The 19,191-nt window shown below is 31.6% G+C and overlaps 1 protein-coding gene across 1 annotated transcript in view; it reads left to right on the forward strand.

The window, feature by feature from the left end:
* Positions 1–11,375: 11,375 nt before the first annotated feature.
* The window catches only part of LOC127706563 (uncharacterized), a 31,081-nt gene continuing 23,265 nt past the window's right edge, over positions 11,376–19,191 (forward strand). The window contains exon 1 of the mRNA XM_052211219.1: positions 11,376–11,741. Within this exon, the coding sequence (XP_052067179.1) occupies positions 11,430–11,741 (312 nt within the window). The 5' untranslated portion in view covers positions 11,376–11,429. The remainder of the gene's footprint in view (positions 11,742–19,191) is intronic.

The raw sequence follows: 19,191 nt of genomic DNA on the forward strand, positions 1-19,191 counted from the left end.
TCGTCTCACTATTTTTAATATGTACCACCTTTGATAAGTATTTAGTATGACGATAAATTTTCACTTCTGTACTCGTACTGTGAACAACAAATATATTAATTTTGTAAAAAATGTTTACTTCCGTACTTTTAAACGCCTTTTTTTCCCAGGTTTGAGATGTCTTTTTGACACTGTTCCTACATCCTTTTTTTTTTTATTAATATTGTATTTATATTGTGTCATAAATCAAACTTATTCGTTCAATGTATGTTTAAAGAACTCGCCAAGGAATATGTTTTTGTCACGGCTGATAAGGCTGCTAACAATATCATTATTGTTTGACGTAAATTTTACATTGAAGTTCTACAAAAGGAAATCACAAATTCACCAACAATCCAACTGACTCCATTTTCGGAAAATGACATCTGTTACAAACATAAACTTTTAGCTACCTCTTTATAAGCAGAACCAAATACAATGAAAGTTCCAACTATGTACTGGCTTCCGAAGCTGCACAAAACTGCTTACAAATATAGATTTATTTCGTCTTCAAGCCATTGTTCCACTACTAAACTATATATTATACTTACTAGTACACTTGGTACAATAAAAAACCCTGGTAATAAATTGTTCAAATACGGCCTTTGAAAATAGTGGGAATAATTACTTTTGGAGTGTCAAAAATTCGTTGGAAGTACTTGATAAATAGCATGCCTATATTGGTGATTTCGAATCTGTTCAAAGTTTTGATTTTTCTACCCTATATACCACTTTGCCTCATAATCTTATTAAGAAAAAATTCACACACCTGATTAAATGGGCATTTAAGAAGTCGGTATGCGAATATATATGTTCAAACTCTTTTAGGTCATTTTTTAGTAACAACAAACAAAAGAACTATGTCAATTGAACTTGCTTTGATACTATAACTGCCCTTGAATTTTTACTACATAACATTTTTGTTCGCTATGGAGATTCCGTATATCGTCAGGTTATCGGAATTCCCATGGGGACTAACTGTGCACCACTTATTGCGGACCTGTTTCTGTATTGTTATGAGTTACAATGTATGGCTAAAATCAGCAAAGACCAATCGAAACAACATCTGATTCAAAAATTTAATAACACTTTTAGATATTCAGATGATATATTGGCTCTCAATAATGACGACTTCAGTATGTACACTAAAGAGATTTATCCTGCCGAACTGACTTTAAATAAAGCTAATACTAACAATGAACACTGCCCTTTCCTGGATCTTGATATCTATATCTTTAACGGGAAGCTTAATACCAAAATTTATGATAAAAGAGATGATTTTTCATTTCCTATTGTTAATTATCCATTTTTAGATGGTGACGTTCCTATTTATATATCTCAACTTGTTCGATTCGCTCGTGTATGTAACAACGTATTTGATTTCAACGAAAGAAATCTCTGTATTACTGAAAAATTATTACACCAGGGTTTTTTTTATTACAAACTAGTCAAAACATTTACTAAATTTTATCATCGGTACAAGGACATCATTCGTAAATATAAATCAACACGCAGACATCTTATACGTTCAGGTATTTCACATCCAATATTTTATAGTAATATTCTTTACAAAGCACAAAAATGTCGGCATTCACCTCAAAAGATAACCAAACCTTTAAACAGACTTATTCGGAAAGGATATAGTTACGATACCGTTGTCAAGTCATTAAGGATTGCATATTTTGGTATTAATATTGATTCACTCATAGGGTCTTTGCATCGGAACACATTTATTCTAAAACCAGTTATTGGCAAAATACGGGTTATGTTCTTCTCATATATTTTATGATGGTATGATACTAAACCCCTTACGGGAGGGATTGTACTTGATTTTCATATGATGAAGACATAATCTTTCAATCAGTTTAATTGAGGTCTGGAGCTGGCATGTCAGTAACTGCTAGTAGTCCTTTGTTCATTTATGTATTATTGTCATTTTGCGTAGTTTCTTTTGTTACCTATTATGACATCGGACTCGGACTTCTTTTATACTGAGTTTTATTGTACGTATTGCTATGTGTTTCTTTATTCTACATTGGCTAGAGGTATAGGGGGAGGGTTGAGATCTCACAAAACATGTTAACCCCGCCGCATTTTTGCGCCTGTCCCAAGTCAGGAGCCTCTGGCTTTTGTTAGTCTTGTATGTTTTTTAATTTTAGTTCATTTATATGTTTTGGAGTTTAGTGTGACGTCCATTTTCACTGAACTAGTGCACAATTTTATTTAGGGGCCAGCTGAGGACCACCTCCGGTTGCGGGATTTTCTCGCTGCATTGAAGACCCATGGGTGGCCTTCGGCTGTTATCTGCTCTTTGGTTGGGTTATTGTCTCTTTGACATATTCCCCATTTCCATTCTGAATTTTATTACCTGTTTTTGTTTAAATGTCTTTTTGATCGAGTTAAGCCATTTCAATTGATATTTTATAGTGTGTTAAAACGTTTAAACCCGCTGCATTTTTATGCACCTGTACTAAGTCAGGAGCATGTTGTTCAGTGGTTGTCGTTTGTTGGTGTGGTTCATAAGTGTTTCTCGTTTCTCGTTTTTATGTAGATTAGACCGTTGGTTTTCCTGTTTGAATTATTATACACTAGTCATTTATAGCTTGCTGTTCAGTGTGAGCAAAGGCTCCGTGTTGAAGGCCGTACTTTGACCTATAATGGTTAACAATTTATACATTGTGACTTGGATGGAGAATTGTCTCATTGGCACTCATACCACCTCTTATTATTTAAAACATATAAGATATAATTTGAATACTAGTATGACAGTTGTTTTCCAGTCGTTCAGATGGTAAATTTAGTCAAGCGGTTGGTTTTATCAGTTTTTATAGAAATCTCTTTTTTTTATTTCCCTTGAATTTCGGTAATTTTGTTTTTGCAATTTTGTTGCTGTATTCTTTTACTCGAACTCCAAAGCGGAGTCCGAAGTTACAAACGAATTGGTATGGGCCGTACACTTTTGTGAAAATAAAAAGATTTATTATACATACTCAGAAAACAACAGATATCCAAAATTCAAATTGTGCTTCATGATTGGTTAAAAACAATCGATTGCAATGTTGATAACTGGGTTAAAGAACCAGAAAACACTTCAGTTGACAATAAACAGATGGACCAACGTATTGCCCTTACTGTTGACACGGTAAACACAACCGGAAAATAAATAAAATATGTATTGAGTTCGTTTATGAAATTTATAATTGTGTTCATATTGTTTAAAAGAACACATTTTGTGTGCTCCGATAGTGAACAAAGAAATATTTATTGATGTGTATGTGAACAGTTTTAAGCCACAGTAATAAATTATATTATAAATAAAATGAGAGCAGAAATTTGGAATTTTTACCGAAATAACTATATTGACAACTTACCGTAGTATGCAAGCAATTGGTAAAACTGGTCAAACTGATATCATTGTGGTGCATACTATTTACTATTAAGAAGACATTTGACACGCCATGTCAGAGATCACATCTCAAAAAGATGCTGGAGTGCAGATTGTACAGGAGATACAAGTACACTGCCATGGCCTGAATTCAAAATCAAAGAGAAATGATGCTATATATCCCACTACTACACTACAGAGACCAATGGACGAGAGGAAAACCCTCAGTTCAAATAACAGAGCCCAGCCCTCTATACTGTTACTACATACACCCCATACATGTGAGAGGTTTAGCTAAGTATAAAACCAGGTTTAATCCACATTTTTTTACATAAGGAAATGCCTGTACCAAGTCAGGAATATGAAAGTTGTTTTCCATTCGTTTGATGTGTTTGAGGTTTTGAAATTGCCATTTTATAAAGGACTTTCCGTTTTGAATTTTCCTTGGAGTTTGGTACTTTTGTTATTTACCTATTTTATTATTAAAAAGCTTACCACCACAATACGACCAACTTCCCCTCTGTCGGTGATATTACCATGCAGTATATCTCTGCATGAGACAAGAAGATCATGGCTTTGACTCCAAACAGGAAAAATTAGATAGAGATATACTGTAAATAGCAAAAACTGATAAGTAACATTAAAACTAGAGATACGTCAGCATCGTTTACCATCTGTTACTAAACGTTAATCCTGACATCTGAGAGAATATCATAATTCCTTATCGTGTTATGGAAGATGTTCGTCTGTTGTGAAACTATTTCAGTGATCGTTTTGTCAACGTTCAGTATATATAAAAGCAAACAAAATCCTCCAAAAAAAACCGATATTCCAAAGTTGTATGTTTTTTTTGTTATATTCATATTAGGATTTGAAAAAATGGCCTTATCAGGCCTCCCTTTTCTGTAATTATCTGGTATTTTGAACGAACATTTTTCAATGAGGTACATGTTGTTTTATATATATTAAAATCCTTGCTTATACTTATGGTTATGTCGTCTAAACATTTGAAAGATGCTATTTAACAGATGTATAGGAATAAAAGGAAATTTTGGGTATAAATCAATGATGCAACAACCCATCAACACACATCACCAATGACACCTTGAGGTCGGCTTACGGTGTTCAACAGTACACATAACCAGGTGTCAATACAAAATACCACCAAGTCTAGAAAAGCAGAGAATATCATATATATGTAATCAACACAAAATTCCCTCATTGACAAAAACACAATAGAATATGACAGAAGACTAGTGTTTATTTGTGATCTTCATATTGAAGAAGCATGTCGATGTTGTATCTAGTACAATTTTTCTTCGAGTCAATTAGATTGAACTTTTCAACGCTAGACTTAAAACCGTCACTATTGGCCGTTAATATAGTTATCAAAGGTACCAGGATTATAATAATAATATGTTTGGCCCCTTGATTTAAAAATCGCGAATTAAACATTGATGCAAAATCACCAGACTAGAATTAAATAGCTTTGTTGTAGTTTCACATGAGACCCCCCCCCCGATCTACAACACTACATATATGGTGTTCAATTAGCAACAATGTACCCATGGCAGCATTTACGTAGGTAATGGTCGCTGTGTGCCATTTAAAATAGTAATTTTCATACGCTATTAACCAATATTGAAAATGACAGCATGTGGTATTTAACAAAGTTTGTTGAGATAACGCAGATAAATGTTTAAATACTTAAAGCAACAAATGATATTGTGTAACTGGCGTAATGTCATTTCGTAAAGTATTCATGAAGGTTCCATGTTTGATACTAGCTTGACGAAAAAAGAATATATTTTAATAGGTTTTAAAGTAACAAATACTTCGAATAGTTATAACGTCAACTTCCGAAGCATGATCGTTGGCTCTCCGAACTTTCCCGAGATCTTCTTTGATTGCCGAGTTTAAAAGCTTAAATTCATAAATTCGTTTCGTTGTACGTTTTACATAGAACCATTTTAGAGCTAGGTTTGTTCATGTTGTTACGATTCAATACTCCTTAACAAAAGATACAACCTAGGTATTTAATTACCATTGATATTCTTAAAGGAAACAACTCCAAACAAAACAATATTTGCAACGTTTAAAATGTATACACAGTTTTCCAATTTGGCGTCGAATCCAAGTAGATAACGTTCTCTACAGTGCAAAGTGTTGGAATAACCATAAATAGTACCAGTTTCTTTCCATTCTTCCCCAGAAGTCCATGTATAATGTTTAAGATTAAGCAAATCTCAAACATGACATCTGATTAATGAGCATGGCAAGCATTATTCTGGTAACACATTTTAAACAAAGTCTAGGAACAACTTGTTCTTCATATGTTTAATGTTCCTTTTGTGACGTTTGACAGAATATTTTATATCCTTATCTCGATCAGCTAGAGATTAACATTTGTGGTTTAACAACTGAGTTTCATTTCCAACGATGAATCGATCTGTCGTTTCTGTCGTATCTGCAGGTCTCGTTCCTTTTTGGGTTCATGCGATTCCCTCAATTTGTGTCTTCTTAATAGATTTCGGATATTTTAACATCGGTAAAATTCTGTTGCTTTAAATGCACCGTTAAGAGCGAAGAAAAGCGTCTTAAAGACGTTATTTTAGAGTTATATGGTTCTTTTTATTTTCAAATTCAAGGAAGACAAATTTGCCTTATTATACATTTTTCAGAATGTATCTGCAGTTGTTCAATATTTCTCATCGAATACGTGTTTGTTCAAGACGGGTCAATCTAAGCACTATATTTTTTGCATTGTTTGCTTTTTCCCTCCAAAATGCAAGAATCAAAACATGAAGCTAATATCAACACTTCAAATATATACATGTACATTATTAATACTGATATTTGAAACTAAAGTCATCTAAGCATTTGACAGATGTATAAATCAATGAGACAACACCCATCCACACACAAAACTACTGACACCTAATTGACAACTTGCTGTATTCATCAATAATTAAAGTTCGGTGCCTCTGCTATATTACACAAAGTCTAGAAAAGAAGGAAATAAACTGAATAGAGACTTTTACCAAATATATGACATCAACATCAAATTCACAAAACTGACAAACAGACATTAGAGTATTACAGAAGACAAGCACTAGTGGTTATTTGTGATCTTGATACTGAAGAGGTCATGCAGATTTAACATTTAAAATCTTGTATTGGCGATTAATATATTTGGCCCCCTTAATTTAAAAGCGTGACGAAATTGATGCGAAATCACCAGACTATAAGTAACATGCTTTGTTGTGATTTCATAAGATAACCCCATGCTCGACAACACTAATATAAATGTTGTTCATTTAATTACATTGTGCCCATAACAGCATTTACAGATATAATGGTCGCTTTGTGCTTTTTCAAGTGGTAATTTCAGAAGAAATTGATCAATATTGAAAATGACAGCATTTGGTATTTTGTTGTGTTGCATCGTTTAATGAGATAATGCATTCAATATTTTAGTAGCTAAAGAAACAAACGAGATTGCGTTCACGGTATTATATCATTTGGTAAAACATTGATGAGGGTTCCATTGTTTCGTTGAAGTTTGACGACAAGAATCTGACACCGATATTTAACAAATTTCAAAGTTACGAATCATACCAAAAGTTATAATGTATGTTACTTTGTGAAGTCATTGTTATGAGAGAATTTTTGTGCTTAAATCCTTTTTGTTTGATGAGCCATTTTAAAATTTGTTTGTAAAATTCAGAGTGAAATAGAATTACAGGAATATCATAGTTAGTGTACTTCCAAAAAATATATGTTTTCATTTTAAGACTAGATTTAATTTTCATGATTTTAATTAACCCCATCCACACTAAATTTGTCTAGCTTACATATTTTGACATCTTTCTGATACACTCTTTGTGTTAAAGGGGTAATTATATCAAAAGATGTTTCATTCTAATGAATTAAATAAGAAAGTACTTCGTGTTTTGGTACATAATTCCTCAATGTAATATTATTTCGAGGCAACAGTAATCCCTTTTACTTCACAAAAAAAACCCTAAAAAAATATTGATATAACCTTGAAACATTACACATCTAAAGGTCATTACAAGTTGTATTCAACAATACACAAGTCACGCATCTTAAGTAGGTAAACTCCTTATTATTGATATCAATATTTAGATACAAGCAAAGGCTCTATCAAAAAGACATTTTACTACAAGATGTATGTTAACAAGATGTTAATATATTCAAAATATCTTTTTGTAAAGGCTTTGTTAATGGCACAATATCAATAAATAAGATATAAAAAGGTGGATATTTGTGCAGTTTTTGCAGTTTTGCGCTAGATATTTTGCGGAGAACAAAAAAAATAATATAATTCCATGTGTAAAAGAATCAGTAGAGGGAGAAATCACATTTTCACGTTATTGGACATTATTTTTGTTAAAATTATGTCTTCATAACTTAACAATTTGGAAAACAACATCAATGGAGAAAATGCATTTACCAATCAATATCATGACAACCGAATAAAGAAGGTCCCTTTAATTTTACACCCCCACCAAATAAAGGGCAACATACCGTATGCAACAATACACAAGTATCTTAAGCGTCTTAAGTAAGTAAACACTTAAATTTTGGCCATATATAAATAATTGTTTTATGTATCGAAAAATTAAATGTATATTTAGATTACAATTATATGTCATTATAGTCTCCAAGCATTACTACTGCTAATTGCCTGGTTTAACTTTATAGAATAAGATATTTTAAATTGATATGTTTATAGGATAGTAAATTGCAATCGTCGGCAATGCATTTTATTAATCAACCTAAATAATATCAAAATGTGTTACGATTTTTGTTTGCGCCTTTGGTATCTTCTGCCGCTTTTAAACATCATATAGATACATCGAAATAAAAAAGAATATATTTGTTTCATAAAACAACAGAATAATCAAGGTAAAGATAGAGTAGTCTGAACAAAAGATGTTAATTCTAAGCGTATTGTTTTAATCAACCTGCGTCATTTGAAAATTTGTTCTGTTAAAATGCATTTGTTAATGTGCATAATGCACAGTCTCACAATTGTTTGAAACAATGGACTTGTCATGAATATTTGAAAATCTAAATAGATAGTTTTAGCTGTTCACAATAAATATCAATATGCACTGGTATCGACTGTCTTGATTCTACTCGACAATTCACATTTTATAGATATACAAATAAAGTGATTTGCATGAAAAACAATGAAACAATTATTCGCAAGAGACCAATTACATTGCAAATGACGGCTGTAAAAGATTTTGTACTTTAACTATGTACATAAGGGTAGCCTTTTCAGATCACCACCCCCCCTCTGTAATAAAGTCATCTCCAATAGGATCCAACAGAAAAGACATTAATTTTTGAAATGCCAAAAAGGAACATATCAAAATTAACATTTCTGCCGAACAAAACAAATGTCTAATGCTACGAAATCGACCAAGTTTTGCCGAGTGGCACCTTTAATGACAGTTAAAAATTGTGCTTACTGTCAGTTCGCTAACAAACAGTGTGTCGTTCTCTAGTTGTGTATGTGTTCTGAAGTCTAATGTTTGTCATTTCGTCGTTTTATGTTTTTTATTCTATAATTATCTGTCTTTTTTTTTTATCTACTATTGAATTTTCATTGCCCTTTTGGCATCGGCATTTATTTTGTTTTACATCATATAGATATGTCAAATTATTGAAATACGAAATGCATTTAGTGGTACAATAGAATGATTTAGGGTAAAGTTAGAGTAATCTGATCCAAGTATGTTCAAAATTCTACATAAAATACATTCGAAAAAAAATTATTGGAAAAAATACACTGAACGTTTGTTAAATCTCAGAGGGTTTACGAGCATAGTTTAAAGATTTGATTTCTTTGTTTTACATGTTTTATCGGTGTATACCTATTATCATCATGTAAAAAAGCATTATTTGTTATAGTTGTTTATTTCATTTTTTAATAAACAGTAATTTATAGATATCTCACGAATATATTTGATTTTTGTTTAGTTTCGCATAATGTATCATCATTTGCAGAAAAAAGAAATATATAGAAAAAAAATATTTGAAAAATGTAATCACTAATATCTTACTATTTCAGGTGAACATCTGCATTTCGAAATAAATGAGCTACAATCTTGGTCCTTTTTGAAAAAATATTATTAAAACATATTAATAAAGCAACACTTGATAATAGGTACGGGACTCATTAATGTATTATAATATACACTCATCATAGATACCTGGCTTAAATTGTGTACGATATATATTTACAATATTTAGAGCATAACAATCAAAACAAGATTTACACCAGAGTTAGGCTAACTTTTTGGTTTGATCCGCTCTTCAACATATTTGTATTAGATTTTGGATATTCCAATATATTTTGGCTTTGAGCATCAATGAAGAGACATGAGACATTATTTGTCGAAATGCGCAGCTGGTGCATCGAAATTGGTACCGTTATGTTATAACTTGAATTGAAAGAGTTGCAACCTGAGGTTCAGGAAAGTTTGATTATTAATCAACCGTTAACAAAAAAGCGATTTTTATCGTGTTGCTCATAAGTATTGTTTCCTTAAAATATTTGGATGTAATCAAACGATCGAGGGTAAAAGCGTAACAAGCAGGCTCCACCAACAATTATATCAGAAGTTATAGCATTACGACCAAAGCCATCTTATTTTTAAGTAGACCTTACGTTTTATTTATTTGAATCATTTTTGTGTCCGTTTGCTTCTCAGAAACCTATTTGTAAGAATTTTTGATGTTACCATGGTTACCGTTTATGTTATAACTTGAAGTGAAAGAGTGCAACCTGAGGTTTAGGAAAGTTTGATTATTAATCAACCGTTAACCAAAAACAGATTTTTACCGTGTTGCTCATATGTATCATTTTCCTTAAATTATTTGGATTTAATCAAACGATCGAGAGTAAAACAGTAACAAGCAGGCTCCAACAACAATTATATCAGAAGTAACAGCTGTACGATCAAAGCCATCTTTTTAGTAGCCCCTACGCTTTAATTATTTCAATCATTTGTTTGTTTCCGTTTGCTTTTCAGAAACCCATTTGTCAGAATTTTTAAGTTACCATTTTCATCTTTTCAGCTAAACACGGAGAAAATACATTAATTAAAAGGATTTCCAAAATTTTATAAAGATAATTTTAATAATATCCGTATTTCCATTCCAGTACAGAAGTAATGGCTACTTGACTGTCGGTAACCTTAGGGAATAGTAGTCCATTTGCTGAGATATTAACTCATAAGTTGTAATAACATATCAGTACCAAAAATTACTGCAACAGATGAGCTAGAATGCGACAAGAGTCAGCCAGTATTAAAACGTTTTAAATAATACAGTTTCGCTGAATTTATCTTGTGAAGAACGTTAAACACTACAGGACCAGAAAAGGTCTACCAGTTCTTCAACCTAGGTTTCATTCTAAAGATTTGTTTGTTTTGGACATAATTGTTTGGTTATGATTATTTTTTGACTATTTGGACTGTTGACGATTTCATTTTCCTTATTTCTTCAATTTACAACTGATAAAAACCATCTTGATATCTTCAAACATTGGGGTTTTTCCCCCAAAAAAATTGGTGAAATTAATCTATAATAACGAAGCAAACCAGTAAAAGTGTAGATTTCGTTTGCTTTTAACACTTTTCGAAATATCCAAAATAGGAAAGATTGAACAAATAAATTAAATGAATATATTAAACACGGATATGGGTAAGGATTATATGACTACACCGGCATAGTAACCAATCAGGGTCTGATTTGCAATCTAGGTTTATTGTATTACAATTATAGCGAAAGAGCTATGCTTTTCGATTGGATGATTATGAATCCGATATTCGATTTTTCACGCAATACATAACACGTATAACGAACAATATCCTATATATATATATATATACATATATATATATATATGCGAAAATGCATATATTGTTATAAAGCATCATTTAATTCATTTGAAAATATTATTTGTTCTCAAAACCTACTATCCAACATGATATTTTGTCTTGATCAATTGTTGCTTCTATTGGCTGATTTGCTAGTAATAGCTTCTGCTGAATGCAAATCCGGAATTTGGATTATGAATCCAGACAGGATGAACACTAGGCTCACAGGATACAAAATTCGTACATTTGATAACATTCCCCCGAGGATCTGTTTCGACAAATGTATCCGGAGACCAAGATGTCATTCTTACAACTATAACAGACATATATTACGTTGTGAACTGAACTACAAACCCAAAACTGAACACTTTCACAACGACATGGGATTTGTTTATGTTGATGTTGATCATTACAGATGGGTAAGTGTTATTTTTGTCCATCTTTAGTAAATTCAGTTACTTTTAAATGCTATCCTTGCAACAGCATAAGTCAACGTGAGAAAGAAAATATGCGAGAGCCTTTCTATGTTATGTGTAGCTATCAGTTATTGGAACATTTGAGGTTTTTTTTCTTATAAAAGCTAAGAATGTAAAATCGAATTTCAAAGTAAGTTCATTATATCATGTATATTGTATTTGAATTTTGTTCAAGTTTTTATAATACCCCTTCCTTCTAACTGTGTCATTTTATTGTTTAATTGTGGTAATTGAGTGATTTCTGGTAGACTTAAAGGTACCCTTAACACTAAATTCATTCAGGTGCTTATTTTCAAGTTTATTAAAGACAAAATATATCCATGATTTATTTTTATACACCATTGCATTTTATAAAAAAAAATTTAAATATCAATTTTTGGAGGGATTATGCAGAAACCACCATCATGTTACATAAATGGCTGATTTTGTAATATTAGTCGATAGACATATCTGGAACTATTTGAATGTTTAGTAGAAAATTACAATAAACATGAAATTTCATGTTTTGTGGTATAGCTGTAAGTAAATTGACAGGTGAAATCAATTTTGACAATGTTCAACTTATAATATTTATAAATATTCAAGCAAACACTTTCGGAAACAAATTTAGATTAAACATAATTAACTTATAATACATTTGCTGCCATAATGATTACATATTTTGCTTACAAAGCTTTAAATCATAAAATTATAAAGTTTAGCAAATGAAAATTTGCATAATATTCATAATATTTTTAAAGCATTGGAAAAGTACACCTGATATCTTTGATTAGTTTTTACACTTTAAGTAAATCTAGTTTTATCTATACTGGTTAATCATCTATACTGGTTAATACACCTCTTTCGTTTGTTATTAAAAATATAACCATAAATTATATGCTTTTGAGCACAACAATTTTTTTTATAATATCTTTATTGGCATATTACCATGATTAGTTTGTGACAAAAAATAATAATAAAAACAAACATAATATAGCAAGGAAATAATAATTCTATAAGAAATGAACACATGAAATAAAATTATAAGACTTCTGCTCTCACTTTTAATGATTGTTATATAAAGAAGCCAATATTTTTAATATGTATTATGTGCCATTGTTGATATGGAATTCATTTTGTTAACTTTTTGTCGATGTCGTGAAACTCATATATAAAGATGTTTGCTACTCTTGTTTATGATTTTTTTGTCAGCTATTCGGAATCCTATAGTTTTATCCATGTAGCGCCAATAACAATTTTGCCCGCTAACCCCCTACTTTACTTTTCATTTAGTTGAAAAATCCATTTTTGAAAACTTATAACATCCTTGTTATTTTTTCATAGATTTTGAAAGAAAAAATGAGCCATTGTTAAATGTATGAAAAATCTCGAGAGAATCGTTTTCCGCCAAATATTCAATTGATTATATCTCAAAAAACAAGAACAAGGACTTTTCATTTTGCTTTTTAAGTTCTGTTATTTTTATACTATCAATTTAAAACAGTCTTTTAAAAAGCTTGTTATTTTTAAACAGAGAAGCTAACACCCTTAAAGGAAATATTAAGTGCACCCATCTAACACACGGCTATATTATATATCATTCGAAAGCTTATTATCAAGACTTTGTGTTTTTCCCGGGCTGTTAAACATTCGTAAAGTACAATTTAAGTTAAATCAGGTCAAAGGTTAAAAATAACATTACAAAAGTTTGCTGGGATCAAAACAAAATGCCATTTTCTTGTTCTTGTATGATAAATTGTTTCGAAATATCATATGAATCTTAAAGAACAGAATACAATTATTCCAAATCAAACAAAAATTACGAGGTAAGTAGCGCAATATTAACAGAAAATTGCTACTAAAAAATAATCTAAAAGCAGATTTTCTTGGGGATATTTATATAGCCTAAAACATAATTTTAAAATGCAATTAATGTATATTGTTCTGGAAACAACCTTCTATTGATCATTTTGCTTTTCTATGTTGATATAGCACATCGAATTATTGTCAATAGCAGGACGACAATAATGTTTCATTATTAAAGAAAGGGTATTTAAGGTTTTTAAAGAAATATAAGAAATGAATACAGCAAAAGATATGTTTTTCGAAGTCGAACTTGTTTATCATTTTGAAATAACATTTCTCATAAATTGGTGGCTAAAAAAATCAGTTACTCGCATTTGGAAGCACTAAGTTGTCTTTCGGTTGATATTTACGGAATAGAAATAATGCTCCTGGATTTTTGTTTAAATAAAGTGTTAGACATGTGAAATGTGGTAAGAAGATTAATTTCGTAAAATATTCGAATGAAAAAGATCAATTTTCGAATGAATACTGTTTTTACCATAAGCTTTTAAAACATAAATGCTGGTGATTGTATATGCAAGGAAGTTATAAGAAGTTATTAGATTAGACATGTTAATGAAACGAAATTTATATATGAAAGATTGAATACTCTTCCAGGGCACTTCAGATCATTTACGGTTTTAGGTAGTGTTCGTTTTTACATTTCGGTGTAGTGTTTTGTGTACTTTTGTTTGTTTGTTTGACTTTTTTGTTTTAGTCCTGATATTATCTTAGATTCAAGGATTGAGATTGTTCCCTTGATCTCTCTTTCCTTTAAAGACATGCTAAAACACACCCGCGACATCGCGGGTCCGTGACTGAATGAAAGTAATTACGCCTTATTTTTAACCTGGATTTTAGTATTCGTCATGCTGATAATAAGGTGCACAGTTTTCTCTACTTTCAAAATCTTTCTGTTTGAACCCGTCGACCTGGAACTTGTTAACTATTGGTAATATTAATTATATGGAAAACAAAAGGGCTTGGAATGGTGTAATTTGTAATCAACACCATCACTGCATTGTCCTATATTAGTTATATATATAAAGTTGCATTCTTTGATTCGTCGTTTTTAAGTCAAACCGGCTAACAATTTGGAAAGTACCTACACCTTATTCTTAGTCTGGATTTTTAGTTTTTGTATTGTCATCTGATAAAGTCATGCTGATTATAAGGTGCACAGTTGTCTCTGCTTTCAAAATCTTTGCTTGAACCCGTCCTGGTTTTCTTACTACAACCAACACCTTTGTCCTATATTAGTTATATATAAAGTTGAATTCTTTGATTTGTCGTTTTTAAGTCAAGCCGGCTCACAATTTGGAAAGTACCTACACATTATTTTTAGCCTGAATTTTCAGTATTTGTTTTGTCATCTGATAAAGTCATGCTGATTATAAGGTGAACAGTTTTCTCTGCTTTCAAAATATTTGCCTGAACCCGTCCTGGTTTTCTTACTACAACCGGAAACTACATGTGACAATGATTGAATTTAATAGTGTCAATCTTTGTATAATGACGAAGTTCAGGTGTGATTATGACCCATGTATATAGAAAATCCCAAAGACACCGATTGTTGGTGCGCCTGACAGAGACGGAACGTACAGATTAGGTTACAGGTGACATTATATAAATAACACATAGCTGAGAGGGTGATAGAGCAGATTGTTACCCCGAGAAAACATTGTCAACTGAGGCGAAGCCAAGGTTGACAATGTCTTTTCGAGGGGTAACAATCTGCTCTATCACCCTCTCAGATATGTGTTATTTAATTTATTATACTAAATGTTCTGTTATTACTGTCGATTAAATTTCAAATTCAAAGTAATAAACTATGACGTCTTGTACATAACAACCATCCGTATTTAATAAAGCGCACACTTGAACAAGCGTCTCCGTGAAGGGTAATAGAGTATTTACCATAGAATAGAGTAAATTAACACCCTCGTATAAGCCAATCAAAATATTGCATTTTTACATGAAGTATAATAAATACTATTGGTATCGGTATCGGATTCGACCCGGTACTTGTTAATTATTGGTAACATTAGTTATGTGGGAAACAAAAGGGCCTGGAATGGTGTAATTTTTAATCAACACCATTGTCCTATATAAGTTATATATAAAGTTGAATTCTATGATTCGTTGTTTTACGTCATGTCGGCTAACTTATTTTAGTAATATAGATATTGCAGTATTGATTCTTTAATGAGATCTTAAGAACAAAGTATAGTTTGACAAGCATTATAATGTGAAAATAGCAATTTCGCTCATGTTTTGTATAAAGTTTTAGGGAATTCTTTTTAATTTGATTCATTTTGAAATTACAGATCAAGTAATAAGAAAAGTCCAAATAGTAAATCTTTTAGACTTGCAGTTACAAAAGATATAAAAATATGAAAGTTTACCACCAAAAGCATGATGCCCTCGTGCATCATTTCCGTGTTGTTTTTTTTAAACATTTTTTTTAAAATTGTGTTTTTTCAACCTTACAATTCCGAATACACGTTATAATGTAACAAGTGTGTGCAAAAGAAAAAGCTGTGGCAGCATTTTGGGAAACTGTATGAGTTGTTATGATTGGCTATTTGATTAGCATTAAGCGTGCTTGTAGTAAGTTTATGATGTTAAAAAGACAGGCGAAGGATACCAAAGGGACAATCAATCTCGTAAGCCCTGGAATATCGTATCAACTGGGAGATATATACTCCGTATGCAGGCGCTGCTGGAATGTTGCTACATAGAAATGGAAAGTTCACAATTGGGAAGCCGAAATAATCTCTTTTGTCGTAAAGTTTTGTTTTCAACTGGCCCTTATTGTTAATTTCTAGATGTCAGTCAAGATTTGAGGCAGACTTAACTGTATCTGCTGTATCCTTTATGTCAAGTTCGATGGGATAGATGCGTTCAACATAGTCACACAATTTTAAATTATTTTGAATTAAAACCTGCTTTAACACTGAATAAAGAATTTTCATTGGTGTAAGGTGATCAACAGTTGAATCACAAACAAATATTTTGGTTTCACTTAGTTTTATAATTTTTACTGGTATTTCTGAAAAAGGTGCTGTCTTTTAAAAACACGTTTTAAACACAAGTGCGCCTGGTAAGTGACTGTTAATCTCTCCCCTAAAATTATTTTTTTTATTAATATTCATTGTTTTTATTATAGAGGAGACATAGTATGCAATAATTCTGACCTCTTGAAAAATATGAAATTGTCCGGCTTTGACCTTTGATCTTGACTTTGATCAGACGGAAATTGCACTGTTCGATTTTTTAACGACTGGGTAAAACAGAAAGTACAGATGATAAGCTTTCAAATGATTTATTACTTAGCCGTGTGTAAGGCGGATGCATCAAAATTGAATTTTATGGTTAATTTCACTCCAATAAAATACTTATCTTCGACCTTAGACATGTCAATCAATACACAGTGTTTTCTAAAATGTGGCTAAATGTATGGTATGTAGAAAATACCAATTTTGCGTTCAAGTTTGTTTAAGGAATGGTAATATCATATAAATATGCATCTTAAACAAACTATTCTTGGGTTTTCGTGGATTTATGGCTGTAAAGTAAGAAATTTATCGTTTATATCTTTACTCTTAATACCCCTTTCACATACGAGGATTTTTCTTACGAGTCCTTACGGATCGCACAAATTCACGGATCCTTACGATTTGGTAACCTTTACGACCGATTCAGGAATTATTACATATTAGTACGAGCTATTTACGGTTTTTTACGGGTTTTTAAGAGTTATAACGATTTATTTACGGCAAAACTCTACGACTTGTTACGAGTTGTCACGGATAACTACGAGGGTCCGTGTAACACTTATCAATTCAAAATTTTAAAAAGTTTTAATATTTTAGAGTTTTGGAATTTTGACCAAAGTTTTAAAATATCAAAATTCCAAATTTTTGAAAAGTTTTGAAATTTTGAAATTTTCACCAAATAATTAAAATTTTGAAATTCTAAATATCGTTTTTAAATTTGATCAAACTTTAAAAGTACTAAACTTAACGTGCAGTTTTGATTATTTCGCTTTTTGAAAGTTTGATTTTTAAAATTTTTGATTAAGATATCAAAAATTGAAAACGGGCGAAAAGAGGGGTACCTATAAAGTGCGAAACGGAATAAAAGCGGAACGAAACGAAACAAAACGAAAAGAAACGAAACAAAATGAAATGAAAAATAAACTTTACCGTGAAACCTTGGGCGTGCCTATGGGCGGATCAGCATCCGCTGAATTAGCAGACCTTACAATGTTTGTTATTCTTGAAAACATTTTACAACGCTTTCAACACAGAAACAAAATGATAATGACTTCCAGATTTAGGGATGACGGCTGGATTATATATTCCGGACCTATAGAGGAAATACACGAACTATTTACAATAGCTAATACTGCGCACCAGCACTTGAAGTTCACCTACGAATTTTCCCGTAATGAAACAATATTCTTAGACACTGTCATATAAAAAGGAGAGAGATTCTTTAACGAAGGCATACTAGACATTAAAACCCATATCAAACCAACTGAAACATTTCAATATCTGCACAGATACAACTCACACCCAAAACGTGTTTTCAAAGGATTTATCAAGTGTGAAATATTGAGATACATCAGAAACACAAGTAGCAGAACTGAACTTTAAAAAACAGTAGGAAGCTTTTAAAACACGTCTCCTCAAACGAGGATATAAAATATCTGAAATCAACGAAATTTTTTATCAAACACAAAATACAGAAAGGGAAAACTTGCTTATACAACGCCCAACGAAACGGGAGCAGCCACTAGTTATGTTAACAAAATTCAACCCATCTATACAGAAACTAAAAAATATAATAATAAAACACTGGAACCTTATTTCACTAAACCCTGAATGTTTTATAGCTTAAAAAAGACATAAAATTTTACAAGAACTATTATCAAAGCATTAGCGGGTATAGTCCGCTCGACTTTTCACAACACAATATGATACTGAGCTCGCAATAAAAATTAATAATCAACAACTATTTTATCCAAAGACAACCGGTGTATGGTCCAATATAACATACGAAATAAAACAAAAAGCATAAATAACACGCCAATATACAACTTATTGAGTCGACCACTGATGAAGCCGGACTCAGGGATTTTTCCCCAAACACGGCAGAAACACCGGGCCTAACAATTATGCTCATAGGTGAGCTCGGATGCGTTTATTTAAATCCATCCTGGTATCTATCTATGATGAGTTTATTCAGATACCTTATAACAGTATCCTGGCTCTAAGCAACTAATATTTGATCTTACTCTTAAATTCAGCGTGTATAGCGGGTAGCAGTGTAAAACAAATATCAACAACCTCCCACATTCGTGACTAGCACAACGTTCATTGCGACACCATAAATTTAGTACTCCTTCCGTATCAATACTTTGAACTGAAATCAATGATAAAAGGCAATATATGATCGTCATGCAATCGATAAAGAATGAAAACAAAACGTTAAAAATTGCATGCGACCGAAGCGCTTTTCTGGATCTACCTTCATCAGGAACGCTCAAAGCCGAATATTTGAA

The sequence above is a fragment of the Mytilus californianus genome, unplaced genomic scaffold, assembly GCF_021869535.1.
Source record: "Mytilus californianus isolate M0D057914Y unplaced genomic scaffold, xbMytCali1.0.p SCAF_6, whole genome shotgun sequence".
Lineage (NCBI taxonomy): Eukaryota > Metazoa > Mollusca > Bivalvia > Mytilida > Mytilidae > Mytilus > Mytilus californianus.